This window comes from Mercenaria mercenaria, chromosome 8 (genome assembly GCF_021730395.1).
Source record: "Mercenaria mercenaria strain notata chromosome 8, MADL_Memer_1, whole genome shotgun sequence".
In the NCBI taxonomy this organism is placed as follows: domain Eukaryota; kingdom Metazoa; phylum Mollusca; class Bivalvia; order Venerida; family Veneridae; genus Mercenaria; species Mercenaria mercenaria.
The window spans coordinates 47,201,775-47,216,801 of NC_069368.1; the positions used below are offsets into that span (position 1 = coordinate 47,201,775).

A 15,027-nucleotide genomic window follows, 5' to 3' on the forward strand; every position below is an offset into this window, starting at 1 on the left:
CGGTAGATATGCATTTACACAGTTCGAGTGGATTTCCGGGTTCATTGTGTATGGACATGACTGTGTTCTCTAAATATGGCTTTTAAATTTCCTGCTGGACTTTTTTACTTGTTTTGTAAGTATCATTTCAAGGAGTACGAAATTAAGGGAAAACAGTGGGTGAAAGTGAAGCGCAAATGAGTCATTTGTAATCACCTATGAACTGACGTAAATTGACGCAGATATTTCAGTTTTGTCGTTTGTCTGGACAGTTCTCTAAAGTCTTGCATGTTAATACTTTAGAGCATAGACATCTCTCAACGAAATCTGCGTTTATGGAAATCAATTTATTTTTGAAAAGCTTCATATTCAAAGTGCTAATTCGTTAGTTAAAACACTATTATTCGTTATCATTCATCAAATTCATCCGTAATTTGCACACGTACTTTTTCAAGTTACGTTACCTAGAACGGACTCGGGTACGTTTCATGACTGAATATATGTAAAAAAAACCATCTCAGAAGCTAATAGGATGTATGTAGCTCTCAAAAGGGCTTACAAAGAAACACATTCTGTGGATATGTTTTACACCATAAAATACTTTTACACTTTCAATGTTCTTGAAAATGTAGAAACTTTTTACTTTTGACCGTTAACATTCTTAGTATAAATTATATTGTCTGACTCTGCTGATTTATTTCACTTAAATCCATTTCACCTTGTGTTTATTCTGGACAAAATGTATTTTTTTAAGATGTAAGACCTTTTTCTCAGTTTTGAAAAAATCTTAAATGACTAAGCTTTTAGCAGGTTGTTGTTTAATAAAGTTTTATTATGTGAAGCCTTACGGTCTAGAGCATTAGCTTATTGAATTTAATGTCATTCTTTTACTGCTGACGCCTAATTTCATTGGTTGATTGTTGGAGGGATGTTTTTCTAAACCCATTCATAGGAAGGATAGACATTTTTTGTACGAAAAGAAAATGGTTATCCACAGCTCGTAGATGTGCATTTTCCAAATATTAAACTTACGTCTGGGGCCGTATTCATAAAGCATCTTAAGTATAAGTATAAGAAACTGATTATTTACTTAAGTATTACTTAGGTTAGAAATTTATTTTACTTAAGTATATTTGCTATTCATAAAACAACTTAATTAATAATTCTTGTTTTTTATTGTGGACGAAAACATTAAAAAACAACATTAATTTCAGACAGATACAACATGCACAATTATGTTTAAAGTGCTTTTATCTGAAAACAACACGTTAATCGAACTCACCACGCTATTTTATTTTCTGACTTAAGTCATTTCTTACGTATCTTAAGTTTTAGCTGTTTTATGACTAGAAATTAAGTTTTTACTTAGACTTAAGTTGAAATCACCACAAACTTAAGTAAAATCTTAAACTTAAGTCAAAACTTATACTTAAGATGCTTTATGAATACGGCCCCTGCTGATGTTTAATATCGACGTCGTGAATTTGTTATTGCTGAACGCTATTTTGGTTTTCCAAATGTTTAGCATTGGATTTTGACACTACATAACAGGAAAAATGAAGTTTGATTTCCGTTATTTGTTTTAACATGTATAAACGTGCCATTTTACTGCACAAATCAAGAATAGCATTGAAATCTAAAAGTATTTAACATTGTATATATCTATTATTTAGTGTGTCTAACATACTAAAGGGTACACAGCTTATTAGGAAACTACTCAGATAAGGATATTGGGTATGATAGGAAGAACCCCGTATAAGGATTGGATTATACCTTAAAGTAGTCGGTGACGTAGGACTGCGTTGCTCGAACCACAAATTTCAGTTCAGTACCACTCGGGTATTTATCGCATGCAAAATAACAAGGTGAACAGTTTCCTACAAACCCCCCCAAAACTTTAAACTTGATATCTTCTTTCTAAAACATGGGCAGGTGATATGCGTTATCCCTTAAAACCTGAATTGGCCTTGATTTCTCTGATAGGAATAACCATATAGGTATTCGGTGATGACTATAAATAAACATAGACACACTCACATGACAATTCTGCAAAACCGTGATTGAATATAAAGAAGTGATACAAATCATAAACTGTCCGTTTATAACTACAATGTACCTGATCTAAATGTCTTTGGGTGATGTTGAACAGATCTTCCATAGCAAGAAATGTTTAAAAATAGATCGACAGTTTTTGAAACGTTGTAAAGTTCTAAACAAAACTTCTCTTTTGCTCCTATTTGTAACGTCTGTGGGAAGGTCAACATATATCCCCTGAAAAAGAAGTTAATGAAAATGATTTGAATACATTTAAATAGGCACTCCAGTCGTCTGAACACGGTGGATATCGGGCTGACTACGTGTTTGTATTTGTAAATGCTATAGAGACTTTAAATAAAATTTGCAAGAAGATCTTTAGGAGCACAGAATGCAACAAATAAAAAATAGAAAGCTGGGTTTTATTCAATCTGTTCATGAGAGGTAATGAAATGTGCAACATCCCTCACACCACCTATCACTGCCTTAAGTGGAATTATATCATACAGATTTATTAAATAGACTCCATTATCCCAAATGACCACCCTGAGCTAAGTACATATTACAGTCTTAACATATAGCACTTAAAAGACTGCTGTTGTGATAGTTGGTAAAATGAAAACGAATGTGCTTTGGAAGCATTGATCACAACCAAGTGAATAACTGGACTCAGTGTTATTGATAATAAAGATGAATACATTATGTATGATTATTTGGAAGCATAAACGTGCTGCAATCAAGTGAAATAATTACACAGCAATTCTATTTTGTGCAATGCCCGTGCACCCGCCCCCCCCCCCCACACCCGTCCCTCCACCCTCTCCTATCTGATTCCACGAATCAAGTTGACGCCCCTGTTGGATTCCACAGTGCCAGCGGACCAGAAAATAAAGAGTCTAAGTGTACAGGAAGATTCTTCACAGTGAGTTAACTCAGGCACATGACGCATCAGAAAAACGCGAAGTAAAATTAATGATGGCAACATTTGAGATGATAAAAGTCTTGAATAATAAGTTATTATAATAATAAAATTTTGACAGCAAATTGACCTAATAGATTAATGTTTGAAGCAGAAGAACTTTAATTATCCACTTTTAGTTTTCCCCTTCGACTGGACATGAGTTAATCACCTCTGATTGTAATTCTCGTTCAAAACAATCTGTTTAAAATGTTTTTCTTTTGACATTTCTATGATGTAAAATAAACACTTACGTATCACATGAAACTCCCGTAATTCCAAACAGTAATGCATAATTTAATCCGAAAAGAACTGCCTTGTATACTTGATTCATTTTTTTGGATTGAGTCTTAAAAGAAACTGCACTTAAACTAGAGAATCCTTGTTACCGTTTGGCAAATCTATGTTTTCAATTAACAACACTCCCAGTAGCTCGCTATAATGAAATTTTAATTGCAGCACTGTACCGGGTTTCTCGTCTTAATCAGATGATACTTAATGAAGTGTAGACACTTGAGTTACAGCTAGCATTGTAATTGATAAAATGAATTGTTTTAACAAAGCATCATTTGTTCGTTCATTTATCCGTATTTTTAATCAAAGAAAGGTTAAATTTAAACAGGAACATAATCGTTACAACATGTGAATTTATTTAGATCCAAATATTTAACGTATGGTTCAGCAGTGTTCACGGCAATGAAACAGATGCAAAATGTGGATGATGCGATTTTTGAGAAGAGTAAATTGACCAGAACATAAAAAGTGATAAAAAGGCATTGCGTTAAAGCTCACTTTAGCTTAATAAAAAGCAAATAACATCTGGATAACTTGTTCATAAAATATTCAAGAACTTTTATTCATTATAGTTGATACTAGGCCGATCAACCCTGTCTTTTCTAGCGTCTTTCAACATTCTAGGTTGCTGACTTTCTCCTTTTTGACTTTTGGCCTTATAATAGATGTTTTTATAATAAGATAAAATTTAACAGTTTCTGTCTGATAAAACAATAGATGATTAATTTTCCAACACAGATTTTCAAAAATTCAAAAGAAGAGCATTTGGAAGTATAGAAAGCAAACCAGTAAAGTAATAGCAGACTTGAAAGAATAGTTTGATTGGATATGTTCATCAGAGGTCATGAAAGGTGCTAAAGCCTCACGCCTCTAGCAAGGGCATAAGTGGAAAATGGGCCAGAAATATAAAAAAAAACTGAGTCCAAGCACAGAGATACCATTTACGGCCGCCACAGTGTATTTAAGGACCGCTGATATGATAGTTAATAAATCTTAAAAAGATCTTTTGGAAGCATAGAACGCAAGAAAAATAATAGATCTTGGAATTCTGCAGGCTTCTATATATAACCAAAATATGAATGTGCATGTATTATGATATGATAAGTTACCTTTTCTTCGCAATATGTCTTATATTGACTTTTAATTCTTTATATTGAAACAAAACTCCAAGTTCGATCTTAACCAGTATGCATTAATTTCAAAAGTAACGTCATGGTTAGCCTGGTCACAGTCTTAACATTTGCCAGTCATAGTCTCATTTTGCATAAGTATTCATTTCTTATAAGGTAGAGAAGAATATGGAGTGTACGATTTCCCATTTCATCATGTCACAACTGGAGCTGTTTTCTTCTAAATCTATTACCTTTATTGCCGAATGCTTCTATCTTAAACAAAACAATTTTTTCAAACGCATGTATTTTTTTCTGCTTATCAACTGTGATTTCTTGAAGTCTTCTCAATTTCTTATCAAATTTACCTTTAGATAAATTTAAAAGTAAATGTTTTGGAAGAATGGAATGCAACTAGGCATAACAATAGCAGACTCGGTTTGACTGAGCCGGTTCATGAAAGGTAATGAAAAGTGTAACACACCTCATGTCTCACCAGCATCGGCTAAAGATGAACTATATTATGCAAGTACATTTACTGGACTTCATGACCAGAAATAATAACGTATGAAATCTTAAATAAATTCAAGGACACAAATCCGGTAAGAATATACCCGTTTCAAGAACAGAACCTCAATAAAACCCTACAGCAGTGTATGTATGAATATTTAAAAGATATATACACAAAAATACACAGAATTAACCTTTAGTCTGCCGGTGGAAAATGATTCTGCCTTTGCGACCAGTGCAGATCAAGATCAGCCATTCACATCCTTAAAATTGCAGGCTAATCTTGATCTGCACTGTTCGCTATTCAGTCAGTAAATTTTCAGTGAGCACCCCTTCGAATGATAAATGGTACTGCTTAAACTGAATGATACACCAGTCCATTTTAAAAAATTAGCAGGATAAAGGTTAAAACAAATAGACAAAAAGACAAAGCAAACACATTATGGAACACTCAGGTTGAACTCATGCATAAACACCAGCAGTGTTCGGCCGCAGTGTTCATGAATTGCACTTCAATCACATTACGCATGAAATACAATTTCTTGACACATATTTGGACGAGAAACGAATATACTCTATTTTATTTCTAGTGTTATCATATTTTCTTGCTAAGATTACCCAAATAATGTTTTGGTCTTCAAATTTCGGAGCTCTGCTAGTTCTTGATTTATGTACACTACGGGGTCAGTTGAACAGAGCAATTACATACGTCTGATTACGCAGTTAGAGGGTACGTATAGTTATATTATGGTAACCGTATTTTATTCATATTTCAGCATGTCCACCCTTAAATGTACTGACCGCATTATGATTCTAATTTTCAAGCTGTTTATTACTTGAAGACGGCGTTATTAAACAAACTATTTACATCCTGTTTTATTACGTCATTGTAATAAAGACCAGTCTAAAGTGGTCTATGCATTGATCACGTTTTGATGAAATGAAATAATACATAATTTTATATTGTTCCACCCAGCAATTTGCACTTGTTATTTTTAAAGGGATGTTCCGACTTAACCTTAAAGAACTAAAAAGTAACTAATGACTGTATATGTTGAATACGAACTAAAACGGACTGCACCCCCACGTTTAAAATCTGATTTAAAAGGTATGGTTAGGTGAACATTAATTGCTTAACTGAAGACATATGTCTGACGGAACATGTAGAGGACTCTATGGTTGATTGTTTTAAAATCCCGCCGAGACTGAACTGTTTTATATTTGTCATCTGAAAAAAAGTTTTAATGTATACCTACTGTCTGTGATTACTGAAACAGAGTAATGGATCGGATAGGAAAATGAAATACTAGTATCGAAGATCCTGTGCACTTATCCTAACATTGCACTTTGAGATAAGAGTGTGTCTCAACTGTGAACCGCTATTAAACCGCAATTTTGTAATAAACACTTGTATCATAATACTTGTGGTAATGAAGTTATAGCAGCCTCTGCAAACCGCAGCTAGAGAGCAGTTTAAGTTTGGATGATTAGCGTATACACAAAAACATGGACAAAGAAAAAGAATTATAGATAGACTTATCCCACACCAACTATACTGTATGGAAACATCATATTGTTAAGTGAAAAATTGTTTTTCAAACTTAATCCCCAGCCCTTGTTATTTTAGTTAAATGGAAAAGTATATCTACAATTAATATTGCACGTTACCTGCAATCTAGGATAACACAATCGTGCAACTACCAGTCCTTAGTTACTTCTTTGATTTTCTTAAATTTCTAGGTATTTGTCTCATGCTTTGACGCATATATATAGACAGCAGGGATTGTTCTCTTCTCAACAGTACCTTTATCAACATAGTTCACCTTGTGAAATTCTGTGGAAATTCTCTTTAACAAAATCGGCCATTTGTTAACGAGTTGTACTTCCGAAAATTTCACAATTTCCCGAGGGGCAATTTTTGAACCGATCGTGACATATTTTCTCTTTCAAATAACTGACTACTGACCAATAAAGTCTCTGCTCATATTAGTCTGTAGTTATTACGCATGTTCTTTTCCAATCCAAGAGGTAAAATGTGCATACTTAGGCCTAGTCACAAAAGCTTACAACAAAGCTATAGAGGAGTTGTCTCCATTTTTCCAAATATGATAGCCAGGATCCCTTTCTTCTGAAATTAATTCTTCTTTTTTTTCAGATTGTGCACTCTGGCTACTCATACTTCTAGAATAAGTAATGGCTCCTGGACGTTTGTATTCTAGTCCTTGTGACTGAATTACACACAGAGGTCAAAGTAAACGAACAAATAATAGAAAGAAACACAGTGGGGCATCACACAGCAACGGTCTGTAACAAAACACGACTGGGGAGTTTATACCGATTATTAGTGCAACAAATCTCACACCTTATCCCATCATGTTCCATTGTTACAAGGCAGTGTAAACAAACGTTATCTTCACGAGGTGAATCTCTTACACGACGACATGGTATGTAAAACACAAATACAGGGTCACCATGCCCGAGTGGTTAAGGTCTCTGACTTCGAATGACTTGCCCCTTGCCTCTCTTGTGATGTAGATCTCTATCGTGTAATGAATAAAATCTGTAAGGAGATCGTTTGGAAGCAGAGAATGATGCAACCAAGCAAAATAACTGAGTCTGTTCATGAGTAGTAATGGAAAATGCAACACCTCTCACGCCCCCTAGCACCGGCTTAACCAGGTGCCCGTTCTTGCTTGAAATAAGGCACGAAGGGGCGTCTTGAGTCGTCCTCTTCTATAAAATGCTGGAAAGTCGCCATATGACCTGTAATTGTGTTAATGCGACGTTAAACCCAGCAAAACCAAAACAAAACAATAAAGTGATTTCGCAAATTTACATAAAAAGCAAGCTTGAATAATTACATACGCATGTACTCAATGCCTTTGCAGTACACAGAGCATCAAGAAAAACAACATTAACGACCCGACGAAATAGGCCGGACGACAGATACCAAAGATGATTAAACTGCTTACGTCTGTTCCATGAAAAAGAAGTGTTGATCTGTAAGAGGGTTAAACACCAAACACGTACGTGGTATGTCTCATACTTGTCGGGACATAACCTCACTTATAGGTTTTACGGGGATGTGGTTTACAAACTTCGTAAGATTTTGTGTTATGGCAATTTTCCAGTTATATTTAGTAAAGTTATTAAACTTTTTTTAAGAGGTTGTGACCCAACTGTTCTGAGACGCACTGCATGTTCGGTGTTCAGCCCTTTTACAGTTAGACTCTACGCTTTCCTCTTCGATTGTGTCTAACGGAACAGGCAGAGGACTCTATTTACAGGTAGTTCTTAAATCCGACCGGGACTGATCTGTTTTGATTTCTGTCTTCTGGCCTGTTTCGTCGGGACCTTACGAGTGTTTCACTTGTTGCAGGCATTGAGTACATGCGTTTTAGATTCATTAGGATTGCTTTTTATATAAACATACAAGATTATTTTTGTGGTTTACATAATATTCCTTCTGTTGCCTCTGCGTTTGTTAGAGTTTCACCTGGCGGGGATAAATTTTATTTACACTGTCATCCCCGCCAGGTGAAACCACAACTAACGCAAAGGCAATAGAAGGTGTAAAACATAAAATCTCTAAGTCGAACAGTTTTCATCCGATCTTCGACAATGTTTGTGGGCATAATATCTCGGTCAAGTTCGATAACCACCCAAAACGCCCAAGGCACTCTTGGATTATGGCCCTTGAATTACTCGAAAAACTGCGAATTTAGCCTTGTCCGCTCTCTAAGTCGAACAATTTTCATTCGATTTTCACCAAATTCGCTGACAATGTTTGTGGGCATTATATCTCGGCCAAGTTTGATAACCACCCAAAGCGCCCCGGGCACTCTTGGATTATGGCCCAAATGTTCCCAGGCACTCTATCTATCTTCCATAACCGTCGAACCCCTTGCGGGGATGTAGACGTTTTGCGCGTCAAAATCATAAAGAGAAAGAATATAGTGATAAAACTTTAGAGTTGAAGGAACTAAAAAAAATAACTTTGGCGATATAAACGGTTAAAACTTGAGTTAGCAGGATAATTAGGGTGAGACATGTTCAAGGCTGCAAACTGCGGCACTGAACTGCTCTAGGGTAGGGAGGTGGGCGACACTGGGGGGAAGTTGGTTCCAATGGTACACCGTTCTCGGAAAATAAGAAAACTTGTAATAGTCAGTGGTTGCAGTAATTAACCTATAACTTAGGGAATGGACATAGCGGACACATCGGGTCATTGGGGTAAGGTAATCTACGATTGGGATAGCAACCAGATCATGATGAATCTTATAGAAGAATGATAACTAGAATCTATATGCCTTAAATCCAGCCTACGAAGGTTTAGGGAGTGTAGCATTATCGTTTACAAATAGAAGTACGGCCGTAGTCAGTCTTGATCAACAGGCGGCTCTCCTTTGGACGCTTTCAATTTGGTCTATCTGGGTTTGGGTGTGGGGCGACCATACCTCGGAGGCATATTCAAGCTGGGGTCGGACTAGAGTCTGGTAAGCAAGAGTCTTGGATTATGGCCCTTGAATTACTCGAAACCTGCGAAATTAGCCTTGCCCAATTAAACAGTTTTGATCCGATTGTCAATTTCATCCCACATGGAACCTCATAAATACCTTGATTCCTTCTTACTCGTTTTTGGGGGTTAACAAGGCATACAACATCAACATTATTACCTTTATGATACGTAACTGAATATTTAAATATTTAGACGGGCGTATTGTGTGACAGTCTGACACTCTTGCTCTATTTTGTGTCGGTGCTCTGTCTTCTGCAAAGTCATCGAGTACACCTTCGTTTTTTACGAGTTTTGGTTTAAATATATTTACACGAGCGTAGTTCTCTTTAATAATGTGTTCATGTGGTTACTGTAACGTAAAGGACTCGCCTGGCGGGAAGTAGGTTTAATCATACTCTCTTGTAATTTATGAACATGGTTAGTTTTGCGCTGTTAAACTATACTTTGCTACTGACTGTTCCAAGCCGACACACTGTTTTGTTGTTTTTGTTTATTTCATTTGTGTTTTATCATTACATTCACTTGTGCTTATGTGTAACAAACGTGTAATCATTACCTTAAAATCTAACTGAATAAGAATCTATATATGATTTTCCTTTAATAGAATATTGAGCTTGAAAAATGTCATCATTAAAAATCGATATTCATCTTTGATAATGTCAACCGAACGGCTGTTTGAGAAGTTGTAAATACACATTTTATACTGTTTCTAGGAAACTCGGTTAAACTTAATTTCAACAAACAAAATTTCTCTATATTTGTAGTTTAATGTGACAGTAAAGAGGCACAGCAATGTGGTGATAATTAGCTTATACTTTACATATTTTCGTCTTCCAGTTATGGAAATAAGCTACTCACATCCTCTGTGGATGTTTCAAAAAGCGGGTATCGATTTATATATGTACGAGGTAGAACCTTTGAATTTCACACCCATCCCTTTCGAATGTGATAGTGGTTTATGACCTAAATTTCCGGAGTACCGTTATCTGTCTTTTATTCCCGTTTTAATGAGTTGTCTATCTTGGTTGCGGAAAACAGCAGATGGCAGCACGATTTCTGTAAAATGACATTTGTCATGTTTTTATGAAAAAACATCTTATTTGGGTATGATTTATTGGTTAAAGGATGCTTTTCCTTATATTTGCACCATTTACCTGAGTCTAAAACATGATATTGACCCATTAAATAGGAAAAAAGCGAAATCTAACCAACGTGTGTCGTTTCCAATAATCAATGGAATTGTGTACATGTCTAACATGATCAGATTCTTTTGTGATTCATTGTAAACTAATTATATTTTGTTCCTATGACTTAACGACTTTATAACCATGGTTGCCAGAAATTTCACAACCAAATCTGAGGCATGACATTATATTTAACAGGACGTTGTTTCCATTTCTGGAGTTCAATAATCAGTTAACAGCTTTTTTTGCTGTTTATTATAATGGCTGAGGCTATCCGCACGACGGTCGTGCCAACAATTTTCCTTATCCGCACGACCATCATGCTGATTATTTTTGTTATTTGCATGACGGTCGTGCCGATTATTTTCGTTATCCGCACGACGATCTGCTGACGTTTTTATAACTGGCAAGTCATGTCGATTATTTTTTATGTTGTCCAAATCACTTACGCACGATTTATTGAATTAAAAGCACAATATGACAAGTAAAATAATTCATGAAGGTATGCTAACTAACTATTATTAATTATGCAAGAATATGTGTTCTTTGCATTCTTTTGATTTATTTGCAATGGATGATTCAGGGGTTCCACTAGACCCGAAAACCCAAGAGTCCCAGGACCCTTGGGCCCAAATTTTGAAGGGTCCTTTTCCAAAATACAGGAGTCCTGTCCCAACATGTCAATACAGTTTACTATATTTTTTTATTCAGTAATACTTGGATCTTTACCTAAGAAAACAATAAACCCAAGATCATGTTACAGCATAATAAAAATGTCAGTCTCCGGTCATATAGTCTCATATTGTAAACTAATATTTATCAAAATTCATGTTATTTTAATTAGGTTTTAATTCAATATTTCATTTCATTTTTAATAACAGAACATTGCTGTAACACCCTAGAAAAAATGTATCCAAAATGCACTATCCGAATACTGTTACACTTTCAGAATGTCATCGGAAAGTAGTTTTTGCTCAGCTTATTTGGCAAACTAAGGTAAATCATCGATAGTTCCTCAAATAATGGTGCTACTTATCATAAAAAACTGCATTGAAAGTCAGGTTTTTTTTAGGAATTTTGGAAATATGCATATGACATCGGTGTTTAAATTTGACCCGTGAACGGACATTCTAAACTTTTTTTGCTTTCGAAATTCATCAAATTTGTTAAGTTTCTTGTTGAAATTACGATATGATCACTAAACAATGGTCAAAATTTTAAAATTGGCATGAAAAAATCTTGCAGGGCACTTTCACATGTCGTAATCAGCTGCTTTCGATTATTTAATAATTGGGGCCTTTTTTGACAGTACACAGGATTCGCTTTATCAATATATTTCAAAACTTCATTGATTTCTTGTTACCTATGTGCACTTGTTACCTGTGTGACGTAACTTGCTGATAAAAAATCAGCGAGGCATGTCTACAGGAGAAAGGGCGGGATTTAGCAGAGATCAAAGGCAGGAGAGCATTACCGCGAGTGTTTATTTTGAATACACGTGTCTATCATGGAAATAGTTTTACTGAAGCAAATTAATGATAAGAGAAAGGATTATCAAAGGAAAATGCCCCCAGGTCCCGAAGGACGCACAGGCAAGTATTCTGCTGGGTCCTTTGAGCGTCTTTTGAAAATCTCCCGGGTCCGGACCAGGGGTCCCGGGTCAAATGGAACCCCTGATGATTTATTCAATTATTTTTTCTAATAATGGTTGTTTTAATATCCAGTCAAAGTCAATTTATTTGATATCTTAAACAATGAACGTGATGCTATTACAGCTAGTATTTTTAACAAAGATATACCTTATGCCAACAGCCCTTTTTTTTTATGGTTTTGGGGAAGGGTGGCGGGTCCTTTTAGAAGGGGAAATTTGCGTCGTAAAATACCAAATTGGGGAATTTTTTTTATATAAAAAAAAACAAAAAAATAACACAGATTGAGTAAGATCAAGGCCTCCCCTGGCTGTTTCACACTTTTAGCCATGACTTTAGCCAATTGCAAAATCTTGGGATCATTTCATACCCTAAAGTGCCAGTATTAGAAGCCATTATCTTTTTAAAATCTCTATTTCATTTTATACTTTAACCAAGCAATTTGCCCTTGAACCATTTCCAGGGCTTTTTCAGGGGGTTTTGGGAAAAAGGCCCCTGGTCATATTGGGAATTTTTAACACGGTAAATTGTCAAATTTGGGAAAATATACTGACAAATTAAGAGAGTTTTTAATTAATATATATTAGTTTAAATCTTCAGTTTCAAATTTTACTGGTAGACAGTATCCCCTTGTGAAATTTTGATTTTTTTTTCAGGATTGTGTTCCAATATTGCCTAAAAATGCAGTAACTCTTTATTTGTCATGCTATAATTTTTGTTTAGTTTGTTTTCACTAAAGTTATAACTGAAGTTATCCAATTTGTCATGCTATAATTTTTGTTTAGTTTGTTTTCACTAAAGTTATAACTGAAGTTATCCAAAAAGTAGAATGGCAAAGTGCTTGTATTTTCGAGTGTAAAAACTAGGTCGCGAAAATATGTGACAATTGATTTTAATGATATAAGAACTACCTGTCAACATGTTTTGGGTACTTTATTCAATTAATATTTGTTTTTTTTATGTATTTTGAGAGGTTTTTGCATGCAAATCTTGCATTTCTTCAGCAAAATCTTGTAATTATTTTTTGCCGAGCTTGCAGACGTCGTGTTACTAAAAATAGAAACAAGTTGGTTTTTCCAACATTTTGTTTAATTTACTTGGCAAACAAAACTAATTGTGCAAGAATTATTATTAAAAAGCAGAAAGTAACTGATTTCAGTTGGGAAATTTTTCATTGGATTGGGAATTTTTTGCTCCAGATTGGGAAAAATAGAGCATATTTGGCATTGGGAATGGGGCCGAATATCGGCCCCGTGAGATAGGGTGAAAAAGCCCTGATTTCATCACATAATATCACATTGAATCAAAAATAGTTTTTAGCTCGACTATTCGAAGAATAGTCTAGCTATTCTACTAACCCTGGCGTCGGCGTCACACCTTGGTTAAGTTTTTGCATGCAAGTACATACAGCCATCAATGAAAGGCATATAGCTTTGAAACTTATTTCTTCTTTTTCTAGGTCAATTACCAACCTCTCTGGGTCAAGTCCCATAACTCTGACATGTATTTTGAGCAAATTATGCCCCCTTTGGACTTAGAAAATTTTGGTTAAAGTTTTACATGCAAGTTACTATCTCCAAAACTAATGCAGATATTGGTTTGAAACTTCACATGTGTCTTCGGGGTTATAAAACTAGTTGATAGCAGCAAGTCCCATAACTCTGACTTTCATTTTGGCCAAATTATGCCTCCTTTTGGACTTAGAAAATTCTGGTTAAAGTTTTGCGTGCAAGTACATACAACTATTTCTAAAAGGCATATAGATTTGAAACTTATTTTTTCTTTTTCTAGATCAATTACCAACCTCACTGGGTCAAGACCCATAACTTTGACATGTATTTTGAGCAAATTATGCCCCCTTTTAGACTTAGAAAATTTTGGTTAAAGTTTTACATGCAAGTAACTAACTCCAAAACTAATGCAGATATTGATTTGAAACTTCACATTTGTTTTCGGGGTTATAGAACTAGTTGATAGCAGCAAGTCCCATAACTCTGACTTCCATTTTGGCCAAATTATGCCCCCTTTTGGACTTAGAAAATTCTGGTTAAAGTTTTGCGTGCAAGTACATACAACTATTTCTAAAAGGCATATAGATTTAAAACTTATTTTTTCTTTTTCTAGATCAATTACCAACCTCACTGGGTCAAGTCCCATAACTCTGACATGTTTTTTGGGAAAATTATGCCCCCTTTCAGACTTAGAAAATTTTGGTTAAAGTTTTACATGCAAGTTATTATCTCCAAAACTAATGCAGATATTGATTTGAAACTTCACATGTGTCTTCGGGGTTATAAAACTAGTTGATCGGATCAAGTCCAATAACTCTGACCTTCATTTTGGCCAAATTATGCCCCCTTTTGGACTTAGAAAATTCTGGTTAAAGTTTTACGTGCAAGTACATACAGCTATTACTAAAAGGCATATAGATTTGAAACTTATTTTTTCTTTTTCTAGATCAATTACTAACCTCACTGGATCAAGTCCCATAACTCTGGCATGTATTTTGGGCAAATTATGCCCCCTATTGGACTTTGAAAATTCTGGTTAAAGTTTTACATGCAAGTTTCTATCTCCAAAACTAATGCAGATATTGAATTGAAACTTCACATTTGTTTTCGGGGTTATAAAACTAGTTGATAGCAGCAAGTCCCATAACTGATATGCATTTTGGTCAAATTATTCCCCCTTTTGTACTTAAAACTCTTTTGATATTTAACTTTTTTGGGTAATATTTTCCTGCTTCTGGGTCAATATTTCGAATAGTCGAGCTTGGCTGTCTTATGGACAG

The 15,027-nt window shown here is 35.1% G+C and overlaps 2 protein-coding genes across 6 annotated transcripts in view; one reads left to right on the forward strand and one right to left on the reverse strand.

Moving 5' to 3' along the window:
* LOC123566422 (pregnancy zone protein-like) overlaps positions 1-3,652 on the reverse strand; it is a 42,821-nt gene extending 39,169 nt beyond the window's left edge. Inside the window, exons 1-2 of the mRNA XM_045360479.2 lie at positions 3,226-3,652; positions 2,096-2,250 (exon numbers count right to left, since the gene is read on the reverse strand). Of these exons, the coding sequence (XP_045216414.2) occupies positions 2,096-2,250; positions 3,226-3,305 (235 nt within the window). The 5' untranslated portion in view covers positions 3,306-3,652. The remainder of the gene's footprint in view (positions 1-2,095; positions 2,251-3,225) is intronic.
* A 6,765-nt stretch (positions 3,653-10,417) lies between these two features.
* Positions 10,418-15,027, forward strand: part of LOC123566423 (uncharacterized) — a 145,808-nt gene continuing 141,198 nt past the window's right edge. For all 5 annotated transcript variants that reach the window (XM_053549901.1, XM_053549902.1, XM_053549904.1 and 2 more), the window contains exon 1: positions 10,418-10,507. The gene's annotated coding sequence lies outside the window, so the exon portion shown is untranslated. The remainder of the gene's footprint in view (positions 10,508-15,027) is intronic.